The 22,147-nt window shown below is 31.8% G+C and overlaps 2 protein-coding genes across 9 annotated transcripts in view; one reads left to right on the forward strand and one right to left on the reverse strand.

Moving 5' to 3' along the window:
* The window catches only part of LOC143062798 (uncharacterized), a 528,850-nt gene that overhangs the window by 481,823 nt on the left and 24,880 nt on the right, over positions 1-22,147 (forward strand). The window contains exon 1 of one of the 2 annotated variants that reach the window (XM_076234593.1): positions 20,314-20,442. The exons of the other annotated variant lie outside the window; for it this stretch is intronic. The gene's annotated coding sequence lies outside the window, so the exon portion shown is untranslated. Of the gene's footprint in view, positions 1-20,313; positions 20,443-22,147 lie in introns of those variants that run through there. 2 annotated transcript variants of the gene reach the window in all.
* LOC143062797 (uncharacterized) lies at positions 963-13,685 on the reverse strand. Of its 7 annotated transcripts, XM_076234586.1 has the most exons (13): positions 13,635-13,685; positions 13,450-13,474; positions 11,888-12,001; positions 10,907-11,020; positions 10,055-10,168; positions 9,277-9,390; positions 8,628-8,741; positions 6,361-6,468; positions 5,405-5,524; positions 3,945-4,052; positions 2,989-3,108; positions 1,488-1,600; positions 963-1,020 (listed from the first exon to the last, which is right to left on the reverse strand). In XM_076234586.1, exons 1-12 carry the CDS (start codon positions 13,660-13,662, stop codon positions 1,498-1,500), a joined length of 1,182 nt encoding a protein of 393 aa, XP_076090701.1. In that variant the 5' UTR covers positions 13,663-13,685; the 3' UTR covers positions 963-1,020; positions 1,488-1,497. The 7 variants fall into 7 exon arrangements, with proteins under 7 accessions (XP_076090701.1, XP_076090703.1, XP_076090704.1 ...); XM_076234588.1 differs by lacking the exon at positions 10,907-11,020; XM_076234589.1 differs by lacking the exon at positions 10,055-10,168.

The raw sequence follows: 22,147 nt of genomic DNA on the forward strand, positions 1-22,147 counted from the left end.
CGAGGTAAAGATAAGGGATTCTGATTGATATATAATCGTGGTCATATGAGACACAAACATTTAAAACGGTCACCCAGCTCGTGATTTCGTGCGTGAAACATTTCCAAAGAATTAATTGTACCCTCCCTGTTGGATAGTTGATCCAGAACAGTAACAATAACTAAGGAAATTATATAAGTACAAAAAAAACCTTGAATATTACAACCAACTATGAAATATATACTCTATATGCAGGCGCTTCTGTGGTGTTTCCTCATTCTCAGTTAAATTTTTTCCAGTTGTAAGTCAAAATATATGATTGTGATTGTACCCCTTAGGTATTGTTGAATTCAGTCTATCTTCCTCACAACTCTATTGGATATTTTTTTGGTGTAAATGAAGTCGTCCGTATAGTGTACACATGCACGAGCGACATATAAAGATGTGGCTACTCTATACTAAGGGGTTGAGAGTACGTTACTTCTGAGAAATAGGAGCTTGCGCGATTGGAAAGTTGAACGTTTTTATAGATTATAGTTTACGATTATTAAAGGACATGAAATCGTCGATACATCTGAGTGTACAATAACGAACTTTACAAGGAGTTTTTTTCAGCTTCATTTGAGTAAATAATCAGACCAGAAGGATGCACAATAAATGACTATTTAAATGCTGACTGTCTGTTGGAATACCAATCCATCATACTCAACAACAATGTTGTCGATATAAACGTTCAGCATTTTGAAAATTTCGGTGTATGTGTTGTTAGAATCAGTGTGATTATTCAATAAGTAAGATTTTAAATATTTTTGTATCATTTTTTATACAATTCTCATGTTAACCGAGTTTGTCCTTTGGTTTCCTTTTATATTTCTAGTTGTTTTTAGTATTTTCAATAAAATTAAAACGATATCGAACGCTAAAATGTGTATGCGTCATGAATTAATAACTCCCGTTCAAATCATATATACAAATACCCTATATAACGAAATGTAGAAAAATATTTATTTGTTAAATGAAAATGTCTCCTTTGTCTTTATTCTGAAATATAAATTAAATCGATATTAAGGATAATTAATTTTCAATATTCAGAAATATATTTGATTCTATTTTTTATTATTTCAAACTCGATATACGGCAACACTTATTTATGATACACAAACTTAAACTATTATTTCGCAGAACATGAAATAACTCCTTTGTGAAAAACTAAGCCCCCCTCCCCCGCAAAAAAAAATCCACCGAAAGAACTTAACAGGAAATTTAAAAATAATACGCTTAATCCTAGGTAAAAGTAAAAAACAAAGTCTATACTCTGCTCGTTCATGAAATCATGTAATGTTTTTATATACTGAGACATTTATGGGATGTCGGTAAATAAATAACAAAATTTACTGTCATTTGAAAATAATTTTACAAATTACGCTACCTACTAACCACGATAAAGCGGAATCAGTATAGCATTGCCAGCGAAAACCATAAACCACAACGTGAATCTTAAAACTTACTTGTCCAGCACTAATGCTGTTGACAATGACATTTATTATTATTGCATGTACCAATATGAGGACTGCAATGTGCCGCACACTCTGCATTATTATGGCACATAACTTGTCTTTTCCTACAAAATAAAAAAAGTTTATGTAACAAATTACAAATATTGCATATTTGATTGGTTTTAATATAGTAAAGAAAAAGAAATGTGGTATGATTGCCAAAGAGACAACTGTCCACCAAAGTTCGAATGAAGTGGATGTAAGCAAATATAGGCAACAGTACGACCTGTAGTCCAATTTTATGTATAAGTAGGAATATTCTTGTTAAAAGTAACACATTCGAAATTGAAAATAACACGGGCCAAACACTGAATGCATATCTAATGGCATTTGTATTTACGATTTAATTTTGGGATCGATACCCTTTTAATTTGCTTTGATAGCACAAACCACCCTATCTTATTAAATTCTAGAGATCTGATTTATATCATATCAATAACTTAATGCATGTGTTATAGATCAATTATATTGCATAATTTTTTTTTTTCATTAGTATTTCAGAATTCAAAATTTTTAATTCATATGGCATCATCGCATTCATACACGAACATTAATTATTTTTCAGGCTTTTTTCTCAAAAGTTACAAATTAAGTACGTAAAATAATACGTGCAAAAAAAAAGTAATACACATCTAAGACATTTGCATTTACGATTGTTTTAGTATAGGAAAAGATTTTCTTCATTTCATTTACTTTGGTATTACATAAACCACGTAAACGTGTCACCATATTTTTATTAAATTCTAAATACTGTCTCATATCAAACATGTCAAATCAATTTCATAAAAATTAGTGTAATAAATTAACTATAATTAAGGAATGACTATAATATTTTTTTCTGTCTATGAAGAAATAACATTAAAAATTTGGTGCACACTGAATAACGCGCGTAGCGGGTTATTTAACAGTGTGCACCACATTTTTTATGTTATTTCAAATAAACAGAAAAAAATATTACAGTCATTTCTTATAATTTAATTCTAAATTCCATTTTAAACTGTAGAAAACCACGAAAAAACGTTGATGATGTCACGGTCACTTGACTAAATTATGTCTATGGGCGCATAACAAAATAACGTCAGCCAATCAGAAGACGCATTACATCCAAAATTAAATTATTGCACAATAGATCAATTTTCTCGTATTTCAGAAATTATTTTGGCTACATCGTTTGAACTTGACACAATTCATTTTGTAACTGCAATAAAAGTCTAATTTTGCCAAATTTAAATTTTAATTCACATGACTTTACCTCGCAATTAGGGTTAGCAGTCCATAAGGATGGAAATTCAGAATGATTTTGTTTTTGTTTCAGTCTATGAGTATAAATGTGATATAAAATCAATGTTTGAAAAACGTCAACACTTTTTGCAATCATCAGGAAACTGTTAAATTAAATTCAAATGAATGTTTTAATTTCATATGTGTGGATTACATCTATATCTGAACTTACCCTACTGGATTACCATTGTCATGTTTACATTGGCACTGATGGTGTGCATCACATTCTGCTATTGTTCCGTGAGGACAGTTTACACAGTCAACAGCAGTCTGACAAGCAGCTCTGCGTGCTCTACGTGTAAAAAACAATTTTGAGTTTCGTGATGTACTTTATAACTGGTTGAGATGAATTATATAGTTTTATAACTGGTTGAAATTAGTTAATATGTAATTTTAAAACTGAGGTTGCGGTTTGTTATATGGCTGTTTCATAAAAGTTTTAATGAAGTTTGTTTGAGATTAGGTATATAGTTTTATAACTGGTTGATATAAGATGCCAGGCAATATAACATTAATTTGATAATCTTAGATTAACACATAACTTAACTTATGTATTGCTATCAAGTAATTCAACTCTAATGATCCTATCAATAGTTTTGATTTGGCATCGCAGAAAGTCATGCTTTTCCCAAACTGAATTTAGAGTTTTTACTCCTAATCCGTGGTGTGCCGATTGATATTTAGACCTAGATAAATGGTTAGTTGTTTTCGGTATTTTAACTGATGTGACTGCTTCTTATTTCTATTGGTGAATCTCTGCTCAGGTTAAGTGAATATAAGCGCTCATAAACATGTTTAACGCTGCCACATTTGTATGTCCAAGTCTAGAGCAGTTTTGTCGTTGTTTGCTGTCTGTCATAATTGTTGTTTGTTTTGTTTATTGTTGTTTGCATGAAAGATGTTGTTGCTTTTCTGTTTTGAATTGTTAAACATTGTGTCATTCCTGGAACAGTATGGATTTTAATTATATTAACATGATCAACATGATGACATTTTGTTGTTTAAATACTTTTCATTATGTCTTAATTTGGTGGATAGTTGTCTCAATGGCAATCATAACACATATCTTTACATATATAACACAATTGTTGTGTGAATGCATTATTTATCTCTAAAATTATAACTTACGGAGGCTCATGATGACAGTGGCATTTGTCATGCTTACATTCACCAATGCTTGGGGCACAAAGAGTGGTACAAGTTGTTACATTAGTACAGGCAACAGTTTCCCTTTTCCTAAGTGAAAGAGAAATATTATGGCTAATACACGATAGCAATAGCAAAAGAAAAGTTCCCTATGTTTAAAATCAATTGATATTCCTCTGACAAATAAAAACGGAAAAACCAGGGTCCTTCAGAAATGATGGACCATTCAGCTTATGCCTTTTTTCTTATCATATGATTTATTTTTTAACTCACTTATTTAAAAAAACATCTTGCAATAGATGAAAAACTATAAACAATTACGAATTGATTGACAGCTCATGCGGGTTCTGAACTATTAATACAAAAACGTGAGTACTTATTACATTGAAAGATGTATAATGTCTCGTACACTGTTAAGATCTGCGATTGAAAATCATAGTCAGTTATATATCAAATGTGCATTGTTTTGATTGTGACAAGGATGAGCATTAAAACTGATTTTTATTGTTCACTAAATAAATCATCACACGTGTCTTTGTGAATCATGAATCAGGTTAAATGTGGATTACTTTAGGTGATGATACCAGATGAAAACAGATATGTTCCTAATTTGCAACTACAATCCTATTTCCTTTTCCCGAATGTGACCTACCGAATCAGACTCATTACCTGGTGTGTACTAAAATTAGCAACGCGGTGTGTGCCATATGGGAAGCAGTTTTTCTTGGGGTTCGTGTTGTGCAAACATTTTCTAAGTTGTTGTTAAAGTCCTATGGGTTATCGTTTTGTCGTTTTCTTTTTTAGCCATTGCGTAATCAGTTTATTTTTTATTTATGAGTTTGCATGTATATCTGGGTATCAATTTGAATGTTCCTCTGTACTAAACATGTAGTAGTCGTTTTCAGAAGTGTAATATTTTCAATTTTCATAACTACTTAACAAATTACAGTCATTTCTTATAATTTAATTCTAAATTCCATTTTAAACTGTAGAAAACCACGAAAAAACGTTGATGATGTCACGGTCACTTGACTAAATTATGTCTATGGGCGCATAACAAAATAACGTCAGCCAATCAGAAGACGCATTACATCCAAAATTAAATTATTGCACAATAGATCAATTTTCTCGTATTTCAGAAATTATTTTGGCTACATCGTTTGAACTTGACACAATTCATTTTGTAACTGCAATAAAAGTCTAATTTTGCCAAATTTAAATTTTAATTCACATGACTTTACCTCGCAATTAGGGTTAGCAGTCCATAAGGATGGAAATTCAGAATGATTTTGTTTTTGTTTCAGTCTATGAGTATAAATGTGATATAAAATCAATGTTTGAAAAACGTCAACACTTTTTGCAATCATCAGGAAACTGTTAAATTAAATTCAAATGAATGTTTTAATTTCATATGTGTGGATTACATCTATATCTGAACTTACCCTACTGGATTACCATTGTCATGTTTACATTGGCACTGATGGTGTGCATCACATTCTGCTATTGTTCCGTGAGGACAGTTTACACAGTCAACAGCAGTCTGACAAGCAGCTCTGCGTGCTCTACGTGTAAAAAACAATTTTGAGTTTCGTGATGTACTTTATAACTGGTTGAGATGAATTATATAGTTTTATAACTGGTTGAAATTAGTTAATATGTAATTTTAAAACTGAGGTTGCGGTTTGTTATATGGCTGTTTCATAAAAGTTTTAATGAAGTTTGTTTGAGATTAGGTATATAGTTTTATAACTGGTTGATATAAGATGCCAGGCAATATAACATTAATTTGATAATCTTAGATTAACACATAACTTAACTTATGTATTGCTATCAAGTAATTCAACTCTAATGATCCTATCAATAGTTTTAATTTGGCATCGCAGAAAGTCATGCTTTTCCCAAACTGAATTTAGAGTTTTTACTCCTAATCCGTGGTGTGCCGATTGATATTTAGACCTAGATAAATGGTTAGTTGTTTTCGGTATTTTAACTGATGTGACTGCTTCTTATTTCTATTGGTGAATCTCTGCTCAGGTTAAGTGAATATAAGCGCTCATAAACATGTTTAACGCTGCCACATTTGTATGTCCAAGTCTAGAGCAGTTTTGTCGTTGTTTGCTGTCTGTCATAATTGTTGTTTGTTTTGTTTATTGTTGTTTGCATGAAAGATGTTGTTGCTTTTCTGTTTTGAATTGTTAAACATTGTGTCATTCCTGGAACAGTATGGATTTTAATTATATTAACATGATCAACATGATGACATTTTGTTGTTTAAATACTTTTCATTATGTCTTAATTTGGTGGATAGTTGTCTCAATGGCAATCATAACACATATCTTTACATATATAACACAATTGTTGTGTGAATGCATTTTTTACCTCTAAAATTATAACTTACGGAGGCTCATGATGACAGTGGCATTTGTCATGCTTACATTCACCAATGCTTGGGGCACAAAGAGTGGTACAAGTTGTTACATTAGTGCAGGCAACAGTTTCCCTTTTCCTAAGTGAAAGAGAAATATTATGGCTAATACACGATAGCAATAGCAAAAGAAAAGTTCCCTATGTTTAAAATCAATTGATATTCCTCTGACAAATAAAAACGGAAAAACCAGGGTCCTTCAGAAATGATGGACCATTCAGCTTATGCCTTTTTTCTTATCATATGATTTATTTTTTAACTCACTTATTTAAAAAAACATCTTGCAATAGATGAAAAACTATAAACAATTACGAATTGATTGACAGCTCATGCGGGTTCTGAACTATTAATACAAAAACGTGAGTACTTATTACATTGAAAGATGTATAATGTCTCGTACACTGTTCAGATCTGCGATTGAAAATCATAGTCAGTTATATATCAAATGTGCATTGTTTTGATTGTGACAAGGATGAGCATTAAAACTGATTTTTATTGTTCACTAAATAAATCATCACACGTGTCTTTGTGAATCATGAATCAGGTTAAATGGTTGACCGTTATGGAATAACCGTTTCACAAATGATATCGGATATGTTCCTTACGTCGTAACTACAATCCCCTTCCCTTTCATGAATATGACCTACCGAATTAGACTTTTTACCGGATTTGTAATCACTTAAGCAACACGACGGGTGCCACATGTGGAGCAGGATCTGCTTACCCTTCCGGAGCACCTGAGATCACCCCTAGTTTTTGGTGGGGTTCGTGTTGTTTATTCTTTAGTTTTCTATGTTGTGTCGTGTGTACTATTGTTTTTCTGTTTGTCTTTTTTATTTTTAGCCATGGCGTTGTCAGTTTGTTTTAGATTTATGAGTTTGACTGTCCCTTTGGTATCTTTCGTCCCTCTTTTAAATGTGGATTACTTTAGGTGATGATACCAGATGAAAACGGATATGTTCCTAATTTGCAACTACAATCCTATTTCCTTTTCCCGAATGTGACCTACCGAATCAGACTCATTACCTGGTGTGTACTAAAATTAGCAACGCAGTGTGTGCCATATGGGGAGCAGTTTTTCGTGGGGTTCGTGTTGTGCAGTCATTTTCTATGTTGTTGTTAAAGTCCTATGGGTTATCGTTTTGTCGTTTTCTTTTTTAGCCATTGCGTAATCAGTTTATTTTTTATTTATGAGTTTGCATGTATATCTGGGTATCAATTTGAATGTTCCTCTGTACTAAACATGTAGTAGTCGTTTTCAGAAGTGTAATATTTTCAATTTTCATAACTACTTAACAAATAAATACTACTGGGGAAATAACATAAATTAATTGAAATATAAAAAAAACCCATTAGAACCTGCACTGGAAAAATGACAATAGTATGTCAAAGTTTTGAAACTTTGTGTCTTGTATAATAAACAATAGAACTTGAATAGACAACTTTCGAGTTCGATGCATTTCCGTCAAAAACTCTGGTTTAAGTGAACGTCATTTGTGCGTTTAGGGGCGTCGTCACTTCCGTTTCAATGTTGAGCGAGTGGTTGGAAAACTATAATTCTATATTGTACGAATTATTCAGCAAATTAAATCTCAAAATTGACAATCAGCGCTGCTGTCATTAGGAAATTGTCATTAAGTACCTACAGAACAACCATTATTTCTAGTTTATCCTGCACAATGACGATAACTAAGACGCTTGATGAACGTAAATAGTGCAGGGATACAGGCGATCCCCTCTATCTGGTAAAAGACGTTATAAAGGCGCGCATAATTGACGAGTTTTTGCCGGTGACGGATGAACTCGAAAGTGGTCTATTGTATTGTAAAAGACACTTCACACCATTAAGCTCTTTGAAGTTTTCTGTTTTGATCTTTAATTGTTTTAGCGATATTATTTTCTGTTTAAGCAATCTGCCACACACATTACACTTCTTTCTTCAAATTCAAGGCGAAATTGTGTTTGTTTTAGATTTTTGAGTTTGACTGTCCCTTTGGTATCTTTCGTCCCTCTTTTGTTTCATTTTAAATCAATAAAGTAAAAGGAATGAAAGAGCTAATTACATGAAACTCATGGTACTCTATAGATATTTCTTGCCATTTGAACAATTTATAAATAATCTGTTTAATATTTTTCAAACTTGTGCGAGACAATGAAGTCTTTAAAAGCATACGTTCGATTGGTGTAAACTTGTCCAGCGTGAAAACAAAGCTAAAAAAAACAGCACAATGTAAACTTACCCAACACCTCCATGATCGTGGGAACATTGACACATATGTTGATTACACGATGCTATTTCTCCATGGTTAGGACAAGTGCAGTCAGCGTCAACTTTACATTCAACAGCACGTCGACTAAAATTATACAAAATAAGATAAATTAATTGAAATATCTTCCGGAGCACCTTAGATCACCCCAAGTTTTTTTGTGGGGTTCGTGTTGCTTAGTCTTTGGTTTTCTATGTTGTGGTCGTTTTTACATGTACTATTATTTGTCTGTTTGACTTTCTTTTTTGGCCATGTCGTTGTCTGTTAATTTTTTATCTATGAGTTAAATGTCCCTCTGGTATATTTTGCCCCTCTTTTAAAAACATTTAACACCTACGCTTAGAAATCTACAAAAGTATATATTTGTTTCGAATATTTTAGTTCCCTCAAATCAGCAATCTAACTGCATTGTCATGCTTTCGGACTTTATGCTATCAAGCTCAATAAAATAACATTTTGTGATGTTTGATAATCTTTTCATATTTTTTTTTATTCATTATGAAAACGGAATGACAATGCTTGTAACCTTAACAATTCATGGAACTTTAAAATCACAAGTACGTCTGTTTTAACTTTATTAAGAGGCAGTGTAAACCTGCAAAATAGTATAATGTTAACTTACCCACCACCTCCGTGATCATGTGAACATTGACACATATGTTGATTACAAGATGCAATTTCTCCATGGTTAGGACATGTGCAGTCAGCGTTTACATGACATTCAACAGCACGTCGACTATAATTACAATAAATCATATCAATAAATTGAAATATCTTTAAAAATTCATTACCTACACTTAGAAAAGAGAGGCGGATGATACCAAAGGGATATTAAAACTCATATTAGAAAGCTCCATTAGTAGATAAATGTTTTGAAACTTTGAGGTGTAATCAACAATAGAGCATGCATAAGCTTGCATGTGAAACTTCATGTAATCAAGCTCAGTGAAATTTACCATTTTTTACATTTTGATTTACTTTTAAGGTACTTGTCGATTTAAACAATTTGCCCTAAAATATGAGTGCTACTTTATTTTGTGTAGTCATGCTTGCAAATTGCATCGTTATATTAATAACGAAGAATGGGAGTTGTTATAACATTTATAATGCATAATACTAAAAAGATGTGATGCCATTTCTGTTATCTAAATTACTACAGTTTATAAGATTGTTTCAGTTACGTTAACAGTACCAATGTTACTGCATTAGATGTTTATTTCGACAATAAATTCCTTTTCAGTGATGCAAAAGTTCAAAATAATTAAAAGTCCAAACTTAATGGACATATTCTTACTATAATATTGTGAGACCAAAACAAGCGTATTCAATTAGAAGTCCTGATGTTGCAAAAACCTAACGGAAGGTATAAGAAGCTAAGAAAAAGCACAATGTAAACTTACCCACCACCTCCATGATCGTGGGAACATTGACACATATGCTGGTTACAAGATGCAATTTCTCCATGGTTAGGGCATGTGCAGTCAGCGTCTACATGACATTCAACAGCACGTCGACTAAAATTACACGAAAAAAAAGATATATGAATTTGAATAATTAAATCATTTTTTAATCACACTTAAAAAGCTACAATAGTTTTTAATTTTGTAAAAATCAACAAACTAATTCGCATTGCCCCACATGGCAAACTTCATGTTATCAAGGTCAATACAATTAACTTTCTGTGATATTCAATTGTTTTATAGATAATCAATTCTTCATAAATAATATGCCCAAAAATTCGAATTCCTTCTTAAAATTCAAAAGCGTAATAATTTCTATATCAATAAACTATCATGGTTAACATGATTGATATTCTGTTTGCCGAAAGCGTGTTTCATCTACCAAAAACTTATCAGTGCATGAGTGACGTTCGAATTATTAAAGTCAAAAAAGACAACTAAAGTAAGAAATGTAACTGTTAAAGAGCAGTGCAGACTCAAATTCCTAAAATCTTTTGCCAAATACAGATAATTTAATTCATGTCAACACAGAAGTACTGTCAGACTCTTATATCAATTTTGATGAAAAAAGTAAAAGGAATGATAGTGAATACTAACAATTCTTCGTATAATGTACGATCTTGTTGCATATTGACGGCTTTTCTTTTATCGGTATCTACATGGTTTATAAGTAAGTCAGTGCCAATTTTCAAATATGGTCTTACTCGAACAAGCCTATAAAATCACTAGGACTGCTAGTGTAAAGTTTTCCAGAGGATATGAAATGTGAGGAAAAGCACAATGTAAACTTACCCACCACCTCCATGATCGTGTGAACATTGACACATATGTTGATTACAAGATGCAATTTCTCCATGGTTAGGGCATGTGCAGTCAGCGTTTACATGACATTCAACAGCACGTCGGCTAAAATTACAAACAAAAAAGATTTATAGATTGAAAAAATTAAAAAAATGTTTTAATATTACTTACTCTTGAAAAAAAACTATAGTATGTTGAAGTTTTGAAACTTTGAGTTTGTATACTAGTAATCAACAATAGATCTTGAATTGTCGTACATGGGAAACTTCAAATCATCAAGCTCTTTAACTGTACCATTTTGGTTTTGATTGTTTTTATAGATATTTTTGTCTGTTTAAAAAATCTCCTCCAAAATAAGACTAATTTCCTTAAATTTAAAGGAACCAATATTGTTTTTAATTCATACAATAAAATAAATGGCAGTGCTTATAACATGAACAGTTAATGTAACTATGTAGAAATGTCATGCCATTTGATAATGTTTATATTATTAAAATTAATATGGTTCAAAATTCTGTTCACATTTTTGGATATGATGTCACCCGAACATGCCTATAAAACCACATGACCGGCTGTTGTTACTTTTTCTATATGGATTACAAAGCTCAGAAAAGCACAATGTTAACCTAACCACCACCTCCGTGATCATGTGAACTTTGACACATATGATGGCTACAAGATGCAATTTTGGTGTTTTTAAACATTCTGCTCTAAAATAAAGACGAATTCTTATTATTCAAAGGAGTAATGATTTGTTTATTTTTTATTCATAAAGTAAAAAGAATTGCAGTGTTTGATATATTAAATTTGTGATAATCTTTGTATAGTTTAGGCCATTTGGTGTCATTTCGAATATCAAAATTCCAACAGTTGATAAGTATGTATCAATTTTATGATATAGTATTATCCCACCAAATATATAAAATCAACTTGTAAACTAGTCCACAGGGGGCGTGCACAATGTAAACTTACCCAACACCTCCATGATCATGTGAACATTGACACATATGTTGGTTACACGATGCAATTTCTCCATGGTTAGGGCATGTGCAGTCAGCGTCAACTTTACATTCAACAGCACGTCGACTATAATTATACATAAAGGCAACAGTAGTATACCGCTGTTCAAATAATTATACAAGATACAAAATAAGATAGATAAAATAACAACTCATTATTTTGAAAAATGCAGCAGAACTCAATATAGTAAGTGTTTTTCTTGATATAACATTTGCGAGTCAACATTAAAAATACGAATGAAATACATGTAATGCTTTAATATAAAGAATCATTCTGACTTCTTTTTCTCCGTTTACCATTTCTTTTTTCTCTCTTTTCATTCTTTACTCTGTTGTGCTCGTGTTGGTTTGTATTTGGTTTGTATTTAATTAAAAAAGCATGAAATTGTAACTTTATTTGAATTATAATCTGTTTTTATTATCACTTTTTAATGCAAAGTAGTTTTTCGTGAATTTATATTGAACAGCGCCTTGAACGGAACATGCAAAACATTGAAAACTTTCTTTTGCCAGGGCGTTAATTTTTCATCTATAATGCGAAAGAAAGACATCTTAGAGTTTATTTACAAAATTTTATCCCCGTTCACGACTTTTCGTCGCATTTGAATTTTGGTGACGCGATTGTTGTTGTTAGTGGAACCGTAACTGAACGTCCGGAGAACACTAGTTCATTACCATATTTTGAATTTGGATTGTTCAGTTTTCTGTGTAGTGCAAATGAATTCGTGTTTTTCTATTTGTCGCTCTTGGCTTTTGCTATGTTTTTGAAGGTGTTTTTCCTTTAGATTAGTGCCAATGAGACAACTCTCCTTCCGAGTCACTATTTGTAACAGTAAACCATTATAGGTAAAATAACGGCCTTCGTCACAGAGCATTGGCTCACACAGAACAACTAGCTATAAAGGGCCCCAAAAATTACTAGTGTAAAACCATTCAAACAGTCCTTAAAACCTTTTTTACAACAGACACATCGCAATTTTTAACACATTTACAACAAGGTTTGTCGAATTAAAAAAAAAGGTAAGGTATATTTTCCCCTTTCGTTTGACTCGTAGTCTAAGAGTTTAACCCTGCAAGTGATTTTGAGCCTATATTATATAGAATAATAATTTTTAACATTTCCACATTTTAAAAAGGTAATTTGTTTCATACGGCTGCTGATGAGAATTTTGACTCAAGATAGTAAGTTTACATGTGTGTGCTCAATCGAAAGAAACATTGAATCACCATTGATTATTTAATACGTGTCTGCAAGACAATATAAAGAACTTGTTTCAATCAAAAAAATGTTATTAATGTCTCTCTTATACATCTGATATATCTACTAACATAATAGCCCTATTTAACAATTTATGATTTTGTAATATAATTAGAACTGTAATACTATTGTAATAACATAATATTTTTTACACGCATATAGCTGTCCGCCAACATTAAAATAATCATTATGTTTAGCCATTCAGACATATTCGAATATTAATTTACATATAAAACATATCCAATGTTAATGCATACCTTGCAGCGCCAAAAGCGACAGCAACTACAAATAAAAAAATTGGAAACTTTTAAAACAAAATAATATGGAACTCAAACAGTTTTGAATATTCGATGACTATGGTTATATGGTGCTTAATTTTTAAGATATATTACACACTTGGGAAATGTGAATTCAACGTAGAAAATTAAATAACGCAGCCTACCACAGCAAGCAAGAATGATCCACTTCATGGTGCGACGAAGAGACTATCAGCTAGATAAACCTTCAGAAATCTATCAGTTCATATTTATACATTGTCAAACCAGTTCATTCGAAACTTGCAAAATCGTGATTTTTCATTTGAGAAAATGTAGGGCATAGTTCCAAAATAATCAAAATTCAGATCAATCTTGAATCTCTTATTTGTCAAAGAATATAAGTGATAAATATAGCGAAATCATTAATCTGCTTTTATTTCAATTTGGGCATGGTTAAAATATATGCCAAAACAGATACTGAAATGGTCAAAAGACAAGGTTCACTTTTGGTCGAATATGGGCTTGAATTTCAACTTTATCATAAAATATTAAATAGGTCATAGTTTGATTCATCAATGGATATGTTTCAAAATCTAGCCTTACTACTAGAATGAACAAATATCTTCACAAGAGAATACATATTATATTTCAAATTGGGCACACTTGGATATATTTTCAAAATGAGATGGTTTTGTGCATTTTATGACACAAACTATGATCCGAAATATTCTGTAATCAAAAGATTCAAATGAAATTAATGATGATATTGAATCCCTACACCCGAGCATGTTGTAAATTATGGGTTGAGGCCATTGTAAATTATGCTAAAACAATGCTAAGAATTATTGAAAGCTTTGACGATACAACACAAATAATCATAGTTAAAGGGTAATTACAAATTCGACACGACGTATAATGTGCAAAAAAAGAAGCTTTTTTGTATCAATAATAATTACACTAGTTATATGTGAAAGTTTTGTTGTTTTGACCTAATTATTAAAGCATCAAAGTCTACGAACCGATTTGAACCCTTCCAATGAGTTAAAAAAAAAATGACACACCATATTAATGCTATTGTTTTATTTTTAAATTTAGAGTGAGAAAAAAATATGAAATAAAATAATTCTGTAATTTTTTTTCGAATTTTCAGCATTAAATCAACATCTTTGATAAAGAAACATCCCTCTTGATAAACATTAGATAATTTGAGCAATGTTCAGCTCAATTATGAGCATTGTAAGCGTATATGTAGCATACTGGTTACAATATATAATTGAACATAAAAGATGTTGATGCTCAAAATGATGCCAAGCTGTATGACACGTCTAGTCTTTAAAATATTTGTTTGTTTTTATTGTGATAAAGATTATAACACAATGTTGATAATGTTGCCAAGCTGTATGACACGTCTAGTCTTTAAAATATTTGTTTGTTTTTATTGTGATAAAGATTATAACATTCTGTAACCTCTTATTTGTGACATTTTTACCTTTTATGTCTGTTTGTTTTGGTCATGCATATGTTCTACATATGAAAATGTCTGTACCAAGACAGAAATACTACAGATGTTATCCATTCATTTGATGTGTTTGAGCTTTTGATTTTGCCATTTGATTAGAGATTTTCCGTTTTGAATTTTTCTCGGAGTTCAATATTTTTATGAGTTTACCTTTTTTATAGGTGTGTTATTAAAAAAGGTACAGAAGTTATATATATTTGTTATTCTCGTGGGATTTTGTCTATGTGTGTTACATTTTAGTGTTATGTCGTTGTTCTCCTCTTATATTTAATGCTTTTCCCTCGGTTTTAGTTTGTTACCCCGATTTAATTATTTGTCCATGGATTTATGAGTTTTGAACAGCGGTATACTACTGTTGCCTTTATTTATTATTTTTTTGAATGTGTTTTTTTTTCAGACTTGCAGATAGTTTATTTTACTTGACACAAAACTTATTTAAATATCCAGTCATGACCTTATCTACAGAGCTGTAGTTCACCACTGTATGACAAACTTCGTGATATAGATATGTTAACCATGCATTCATGACATCGCATGAAATTTCATGTCCTTAAAGTGGAAATAAAGTTCCGAGATTTAAATAGACCATTGGATTGTATTACATTTTGTCATGCCAAGGCCTCTTATAACTTACTTCATGGATTTTGATTATAAATGAATGTCGTACAATGCCCTATATCTAGATGTGTATGGATTGTGATTATCATTACAGGTAGTACTATGCCCTATATACATGTAGACTTGTTTATTTCCTCGTTCTTAGGTCTCTAATAGATGGTTGCCTCATTGACAATCAGATCATATTTCCTTATCTTTATATTCACTGAATATTATTAATGCGTGACCTACCATCGAGACAGAAGGGAGTCTGTATATTTAAAGTATTTGTTTTCTAATGAAAAGAAGATGTTTTCAAGACATTTGGTTTATGTTAATTTTTCGGTAATCAGTCCTGTTTTCGATTAGACATCATGTACTAAAAGTCATATAATCAGGAATATGGCAGTTGTTTTTCAATTGTTCCATTGGTTGGTAATTTTGTCAATTTTTCTTATCCCAGGAATAGATTACCTTAGCCGTATTTGGCACAACTTTTTGGAATTGTGGATCCTCAATGCTCTTCAACTTCGTACTTGTTTGGCTTTATAAATATTTTGATATGAGCGTCACTGATGAGTCTTATGTAGACGAAACGCGCGTCTGGCGTACTTAATTATAATCCTGGTACCTTTGATAACTATTTACACCACTGGGTCGATGCCACTGCTGGTGGACGTTTCGTCCCCGAGGGTATCACCAGCCCAGTAGTCAGCACTTCGGTGTTGACATGAATATCAATTATGTGGTCATTTTTATAAATTTCCTGAATATAAAACTTTAAATATTTGTAAAACCTAAGGATTTTCTTATCCCAGGAATAGATTACCTTAGCCGTATTTGGCACAACTTTTTGGAATTTTGGATCCTCAATGCTCTTCAACTTCGTACTTGTTTGGCTTTATAAATATTTTGATATGAGCGTCACTGAGGAGTCTTATGGAGACGAAACGCGCGTCTGGCGTACTAAATTATAATCCTGGTACCTTTGATAACTATTAATAACGTTATGGCTTTTATACCGAGTGTGACTTTGCTTTGCTCTACAGCGCGTACCTGTATTTTGTACATCCAACATTCTTGTATTTATTTCTGATTTTCTGTTATGATTTCGGTTAGAGACTGTTATGTTTATCGTTTGTAGTCCAAATAATTATAAAATTGTCTTTCAATACCACTATTGTCATGAAATCTGTTTTATCTGTAAAAAGTATTGTATATTGTTCGAGATTGCATGTTCATTACGTAAGTGCGTCCCTGCATTTGGTGTCCGTTAATTATAGATTGTCGTTGTTGTTCTGCGATTTGCATGTTGTATCGACTATTATATATTGTTTGTGCGTTTCTCTGTGATGAGTGTTCTTGCGTGGGTTTGTGTTATATTTCTGTCACGTAGTTATTTCATTTTAGTCCTATGTTTTAACATTGTCATATAAGTATATAAGCGGGAGGTTTGGCTAGCCATAAAACCAGGTTCAACCCCCCATTTACTCTCGAAATGTCCCGTACCAAGTCAGGAATATGGCAGTTGTTATCAAATAGTTTGTTTCTATGTTTGAAGGCGTTTTTTTGTTGTTGTTGCACTTAAGTGTTCCTGTTGTTCCATTGTTTTGATCGGGTTAAGTTTGTAACCCGGATTTGTTTTCTCTCCATTTATGACTTTTGAACACTACTTCTGCCTTTATTTAATGCATTCTCCTTATTGAACCTGCTTGGAGTTCGACGTTTTTGTCACACCTTTAAACTTTCTTGTATCATTGTATATATTCTTACACCACAATAATTCCAAATTGAATAATAAACTAGACAAATTGTGTATTCATTTTGTGGTCTCGTGGATTTTATATATATATAATAAAAGATTGAGGCTAGTTTGTTTTAACCAAATTTCCAAAGGAAAACATCAGTAACTAATTTGAAGGTGTACAGTGGGTGGACACCTGTCAAACAGTGACCGAGTAATAAATTGAAAACGCTTTGACGAAATGAATAATAGTGCATCATACGAATGTATATGTGTTCTTTCACTTGATACGGTGCAACCAATAAAGAGAATTGCTCCTATACTTTAGATAAAAAAAATCTTTCTGTGTTGACAACTAGAAAAATGATAAATAACCAACAATTAATACATGAATAATTGCAACTTTGTGGAGAATCAATTTGGCTAAAGAAGGACAAAATCTAAATATTTATTTGATAACGTACACCTTTATATCATAGCAAATGAAGAAAACACGAAAACAGTAAACTTTTTTTAAAACTGTACAGACCGATAAATGAAAATAAGCAGATCGACATCCAAAAGAAAATGTCACAGATGGCTACTAATTAAAAATAGTCTGAAAAGGGTTGCTGCAGGAACTAGAAATTCATATGATTTAAAAAGATGTTGCTTTCTTTTTCTGGAATTTTCTTTATTAAATATTTTTCTACAATATTTTTCTTTAACTGTTTAAGAAACGACATTAAGAAATAAGTCGGCAAGTAGAGGGGCACAGTTTGTTCCCATTGGAATGCCGACAGTCTGTTGAAAAACACGTACTCCGCACGTAAAAAATATATTGTCAATCAAGAAATCAAGCATCTTGATAATATCAGTTTCAGAGAATTTTTTGTTTAAATCAGAGTGATCCTTTACAAAGTAGGATTTATCCCTCCCTAAGACAAGATACTTGTATCTACGTTGGCCATTCTTTTTTTATGAAGCAAAGCAATTGACATCGATTTTACATATATCCTTATTGGTCAATCAATGTTTCCCAAATTAAGTTAAGAGGGGGTAGGGGGTCAGTGAAGAAACTATAAGAATTAAGTTTTTTATCCTTCATTGAACTTTTGATGTCGTCCCTAAAGGACAGTGAATTAAATAATTGTGAAGATGGCAATACCCTCTCATCTATTTTTTTTTATGATTTTTTACGATTTAGATATTTGTAACTGATTTGTATGGTGTGTTCTTATGTTGTGTAATTATACCTACCACTGTCCAAGGTAAGGGGAGCTAGAGTTGAATACTCACAAACACTGTTATTAACCCATCTCATTCTTTATTTGGCTGTCCCATATCAAAAGTTGAGATTTTAAAATAAAGTCTCATCTCATGTACATGTGTCTGTTCAAAGTTCTTAATGGCAATTTGTGTTGTTGTAAAAACTTCACACTGACTTGTTCTAGACTCCGTGTGGTTGTTTTAAAGCTTTTCATATTGTACACATAATATTAAGACCGTATGCTCACATCCAAACGACTAGTATTTTTAGTATGTATTTCTACATGTTAACATGGTTAACACCAACTTCATTTTGCTTACAAGATTATTAAAATATTCGGCTGTTGTTTAATTTTACTTAACTTTATCCATATAATTATTTTCAGGGATTTTCCGTTTTTTTTTTAATTATTTAGCATTTTATTCAAGATAAAAAATAGAGAATAAAGTAAATACGTAATACCAAACATCCGGAGTATGAAACTCTCCTTCCATGATGATTTGTTATTTGGTGAGCCCATGATTGTCAAACTGAACAAATAAATGAATTTAAAAAAAAAAGATTTGACATTTAAATATCTTTGAATTAGCGTCATCTACCATTAAAATACGCATCGATTTATCAAGATTGTCTTATTGAAAACCTTGACATTAAATTAATGGTGTCATTTCCAACAGTGGTCAACAGCCGGGTAACACAAATGTGTTAATATTGACATTTGAAGTGTTATTCGGTCATTACATGTGTTATTCGGATAATAACAGTGTTATTCGGTCATTCGAGGTACCGTAATCGGGTGCGGTTCAATGTTTTTATACGCCCGTCAAAATTTTGACGGGAAGTATTATGGTATACAAATGTCCGGTGTCCGTCCGTCTGTCTGTCCGTCCGTCCGTCTGTCTGTCCGTCTGTCTGTCCGGCGTAAACATGTCGCACCGTAACTTGAGAACGACTTATCTAAATTTCATGAAACTTAATATAGTTGTTTTTTATGATGGTCAAATGATCTGTATATTTTTTGATGAAAATAAGATTTAAACTTTTTGAGTTACGGCACTTTGTAACTAAAACAGGGGTGTGTTTTTTTCACATGTCGCACCGTATCTCAAAAACGATTCTTGATTATTGCTTAAAACTTTATACACTTCTTAGTTATATTAATCTTAATATCTGTATACTTTTTGGTGATGATTCAAAATTTCATTTTTGAGTTATTGAGTATTTTGTAAAAAAGGGGGAGGGTTTTTTACATGTCGCGCCGTATCTCAAAAACGATTTATGGTTATTGCTTAAAACTTTACACACTTCTTAGTTATATTAATCTTAAGATCTGTATACTTTTTGGTGATGATTCAAAATTTCATTTTTGAGTTATTGAGTATTTTGTAAAAAAGGGGGAGGGGTTTTTACATGTCGTGCCGTATCTCAAAAACGATTTTTGATTTTTGCTTAAAACTTTACACACTTCTTTGTTATATTAATCTAAAGATCTGTATACTTTTTGGTTTGATTCAAAATCTAATTTTAGTGATATTTGTAAAAAAAAAAAACAGGGGGGGGGGGGCTTACATGTCCCGCCGTGTTTCAAAAGCAATAAATGGTAATTGCTGAAAACTTTCTCAGAAACTATTTATGATTATTGCATAAAACTTCGACACAAGACGTCGGGCGTATCATGCGCTCATGGCGCAGCTGTTTATTTAATATTCTAATAACGTCCGTTTCAGTCTTTGATTTTGTAAAGGACAGGTTTTAGGCGAAACCATTATCATCACATGAAAACCCGCCATTTTTACAAACTTTTTGAAGACTGAATTTTGAAACCAGTTAACGGGGAGAACCGCTCAGAACGTTCCATGTCACTTGCATGAGTGCTCTTAAAAAGTAAGCCTTAAGTTTTTATCGTGTGTGTTAAATTCACAAATTGTGTCAAAGGAGACTAGTCCAAATATGCAGAGGTTTTTTTTCAAAATGTAGCAGAGACGGATATTTTTCATCATGTTCGACGTAGTTGCTGGGAATTCTAAACGAAACATTTATAAAAACAGACAAGTTCACTTACACTGGAGATTTGACTGCAACCAGCCTTTAAATGTATTTCTTCAAACCCCTAAATTAGTTTCCCCGACATAATCACAGGTATTTGGGACCCCCCCCCCACACACACACATGTTGGACCCACTTCACAAAAAAGAGACAGGCACTCACAAGTGCCTGTGAAATAACAGTATAATTTTTTTGTATTTACAATTTTTTACACTGTATAGACATGTAACGAGTCTCAACAATCCACTAATCGATCACAATTCACAAGTATAAATTGCTGTTTGTCAGTCATACAGATACAGATTGTGCTGGCCTGGACATCACAAAAGTTTTCGTAATTTTTTTATGTCATATTAGAAAGGCAATGTCTGCGCATACCAGCATGCGTGTACGCATAACCAAATTTGTCTTTGTGGGCTATACAATGCTATATGTGTACCCACCTCAAGTTTTATAATTTAATGTCATTGGATAGTAAACATGTGAAATAAAATCCGGAAATTATCGCAATTAGTGAAAACAATTGATTGCTCACAGAGATTTTAAGATTTGAAATGTTAAAATATCGATTTAAAAAAAAACTTTACTACCGATTTTATTTTTACTTTGTCGCTAATATGCTTTTGTATAAACAACCCTGCATGGTTAGTTATTCAATAATTTTCTTTCAATATTTATTATAATTATAAATATTTATGATACGATATTTTTTTAGATTATAATCAAATTAAAAAGGCTTTATAAACATGATAAACATGACAAACAAGTAAGAAAATTATAAAATTAATAAGTTCTTTTTTTATATATATATAATCTTTATTCTCATAAAGCATGCAAAGCTAATACACCTTATCGCTAATCCCGGCTGACCTGGCCGCTTGAACTTTTGACGCATACAACAATCACTTTTGCATTGTGGCGTCAGATATTTTGTTTTATGACGTCAAAATTTTACGGGAACCTGTGTGATATCCAGTAATGGCGAACAAATAGCGATAAGGTGTATGCTAGACATCAGTACAGAGATACATGTAACAACAGTAACTATTTACAATATATACAAAACAAGGTGATAGGTTACAAAAATCACTAGCCATGCATGCAGGAGGACAAACAAAAGTATTGATATTTTTTAAAAATAAAATTTCTTAATGACTGTTTTTTTGTGTACTTGACATAAGTTCAAATCTAGAGAATTTAGCTGAATTACATGTATGTTTTACAAAGAACAATGAAGTAGGAGAATATATCCATTTTTCCTCTGTACATTTTTGTTCGAAAAAAGTACATTCAATTAAATAGTGATAAATTATCATAAATATGTATAGATTATAACATGCCCTTTTCCATATTGGCCGAGGGCCGATATGGGTCGAGGGATGATACCCGGGCCAATATGGAAAAGACATGTTATAATCTTTTTATCACATATTTAAGTTCTGCAGAAAAGAGAAAAAAAACGTAAATTATATCAATTTTATGATACATAAACATGATAAAAGGTAAAATCTTAAGCAAATTATCACAAACGTGTTGTTAAGGA

This window comes from Mytilus galloprovincialis, chromosome 2 (assembly GCF_965363235.1).
Source record: "Mytilus galloprovincialis chromosome 2, xbMytGall1.hap1.1, whole genome shotgun sequence".
Classification (NCBI taxonomy): domain Eukaryota; kingdom Metazoa; phylum Mollusca; class Bivalvia; order Mytilida; family Mytilidae; genus Mytilus; species Mytilus galloprovincialis.

What these genes read in the sequence shown, in the direction of transcription:
- LOC143062797 (XM_076234586.1), bottom strand. Translation starts at nt 13,662, where the DNA reads ATGAAGTGGATCATTCTTGCTTGCTGTG. An exon ending in CACTGTCATCATGAGCCTCC is followed by an intron (nt 3,109 to 3,944) that starts GTAAGTTATAAT and finishes TTTTACACGTAG; the next exon opens with AGCACGCAGAGCTGCTTGTC. An exon ending in GACAATGGTAATCCAGTAGG is followed by an intron (nt 1,601 to 2,988) that starts GTAAGTTCAGAT and finishes TTTATTTTGTAG; the next exon opens with GAAAAGACAAGTTATGTGCC.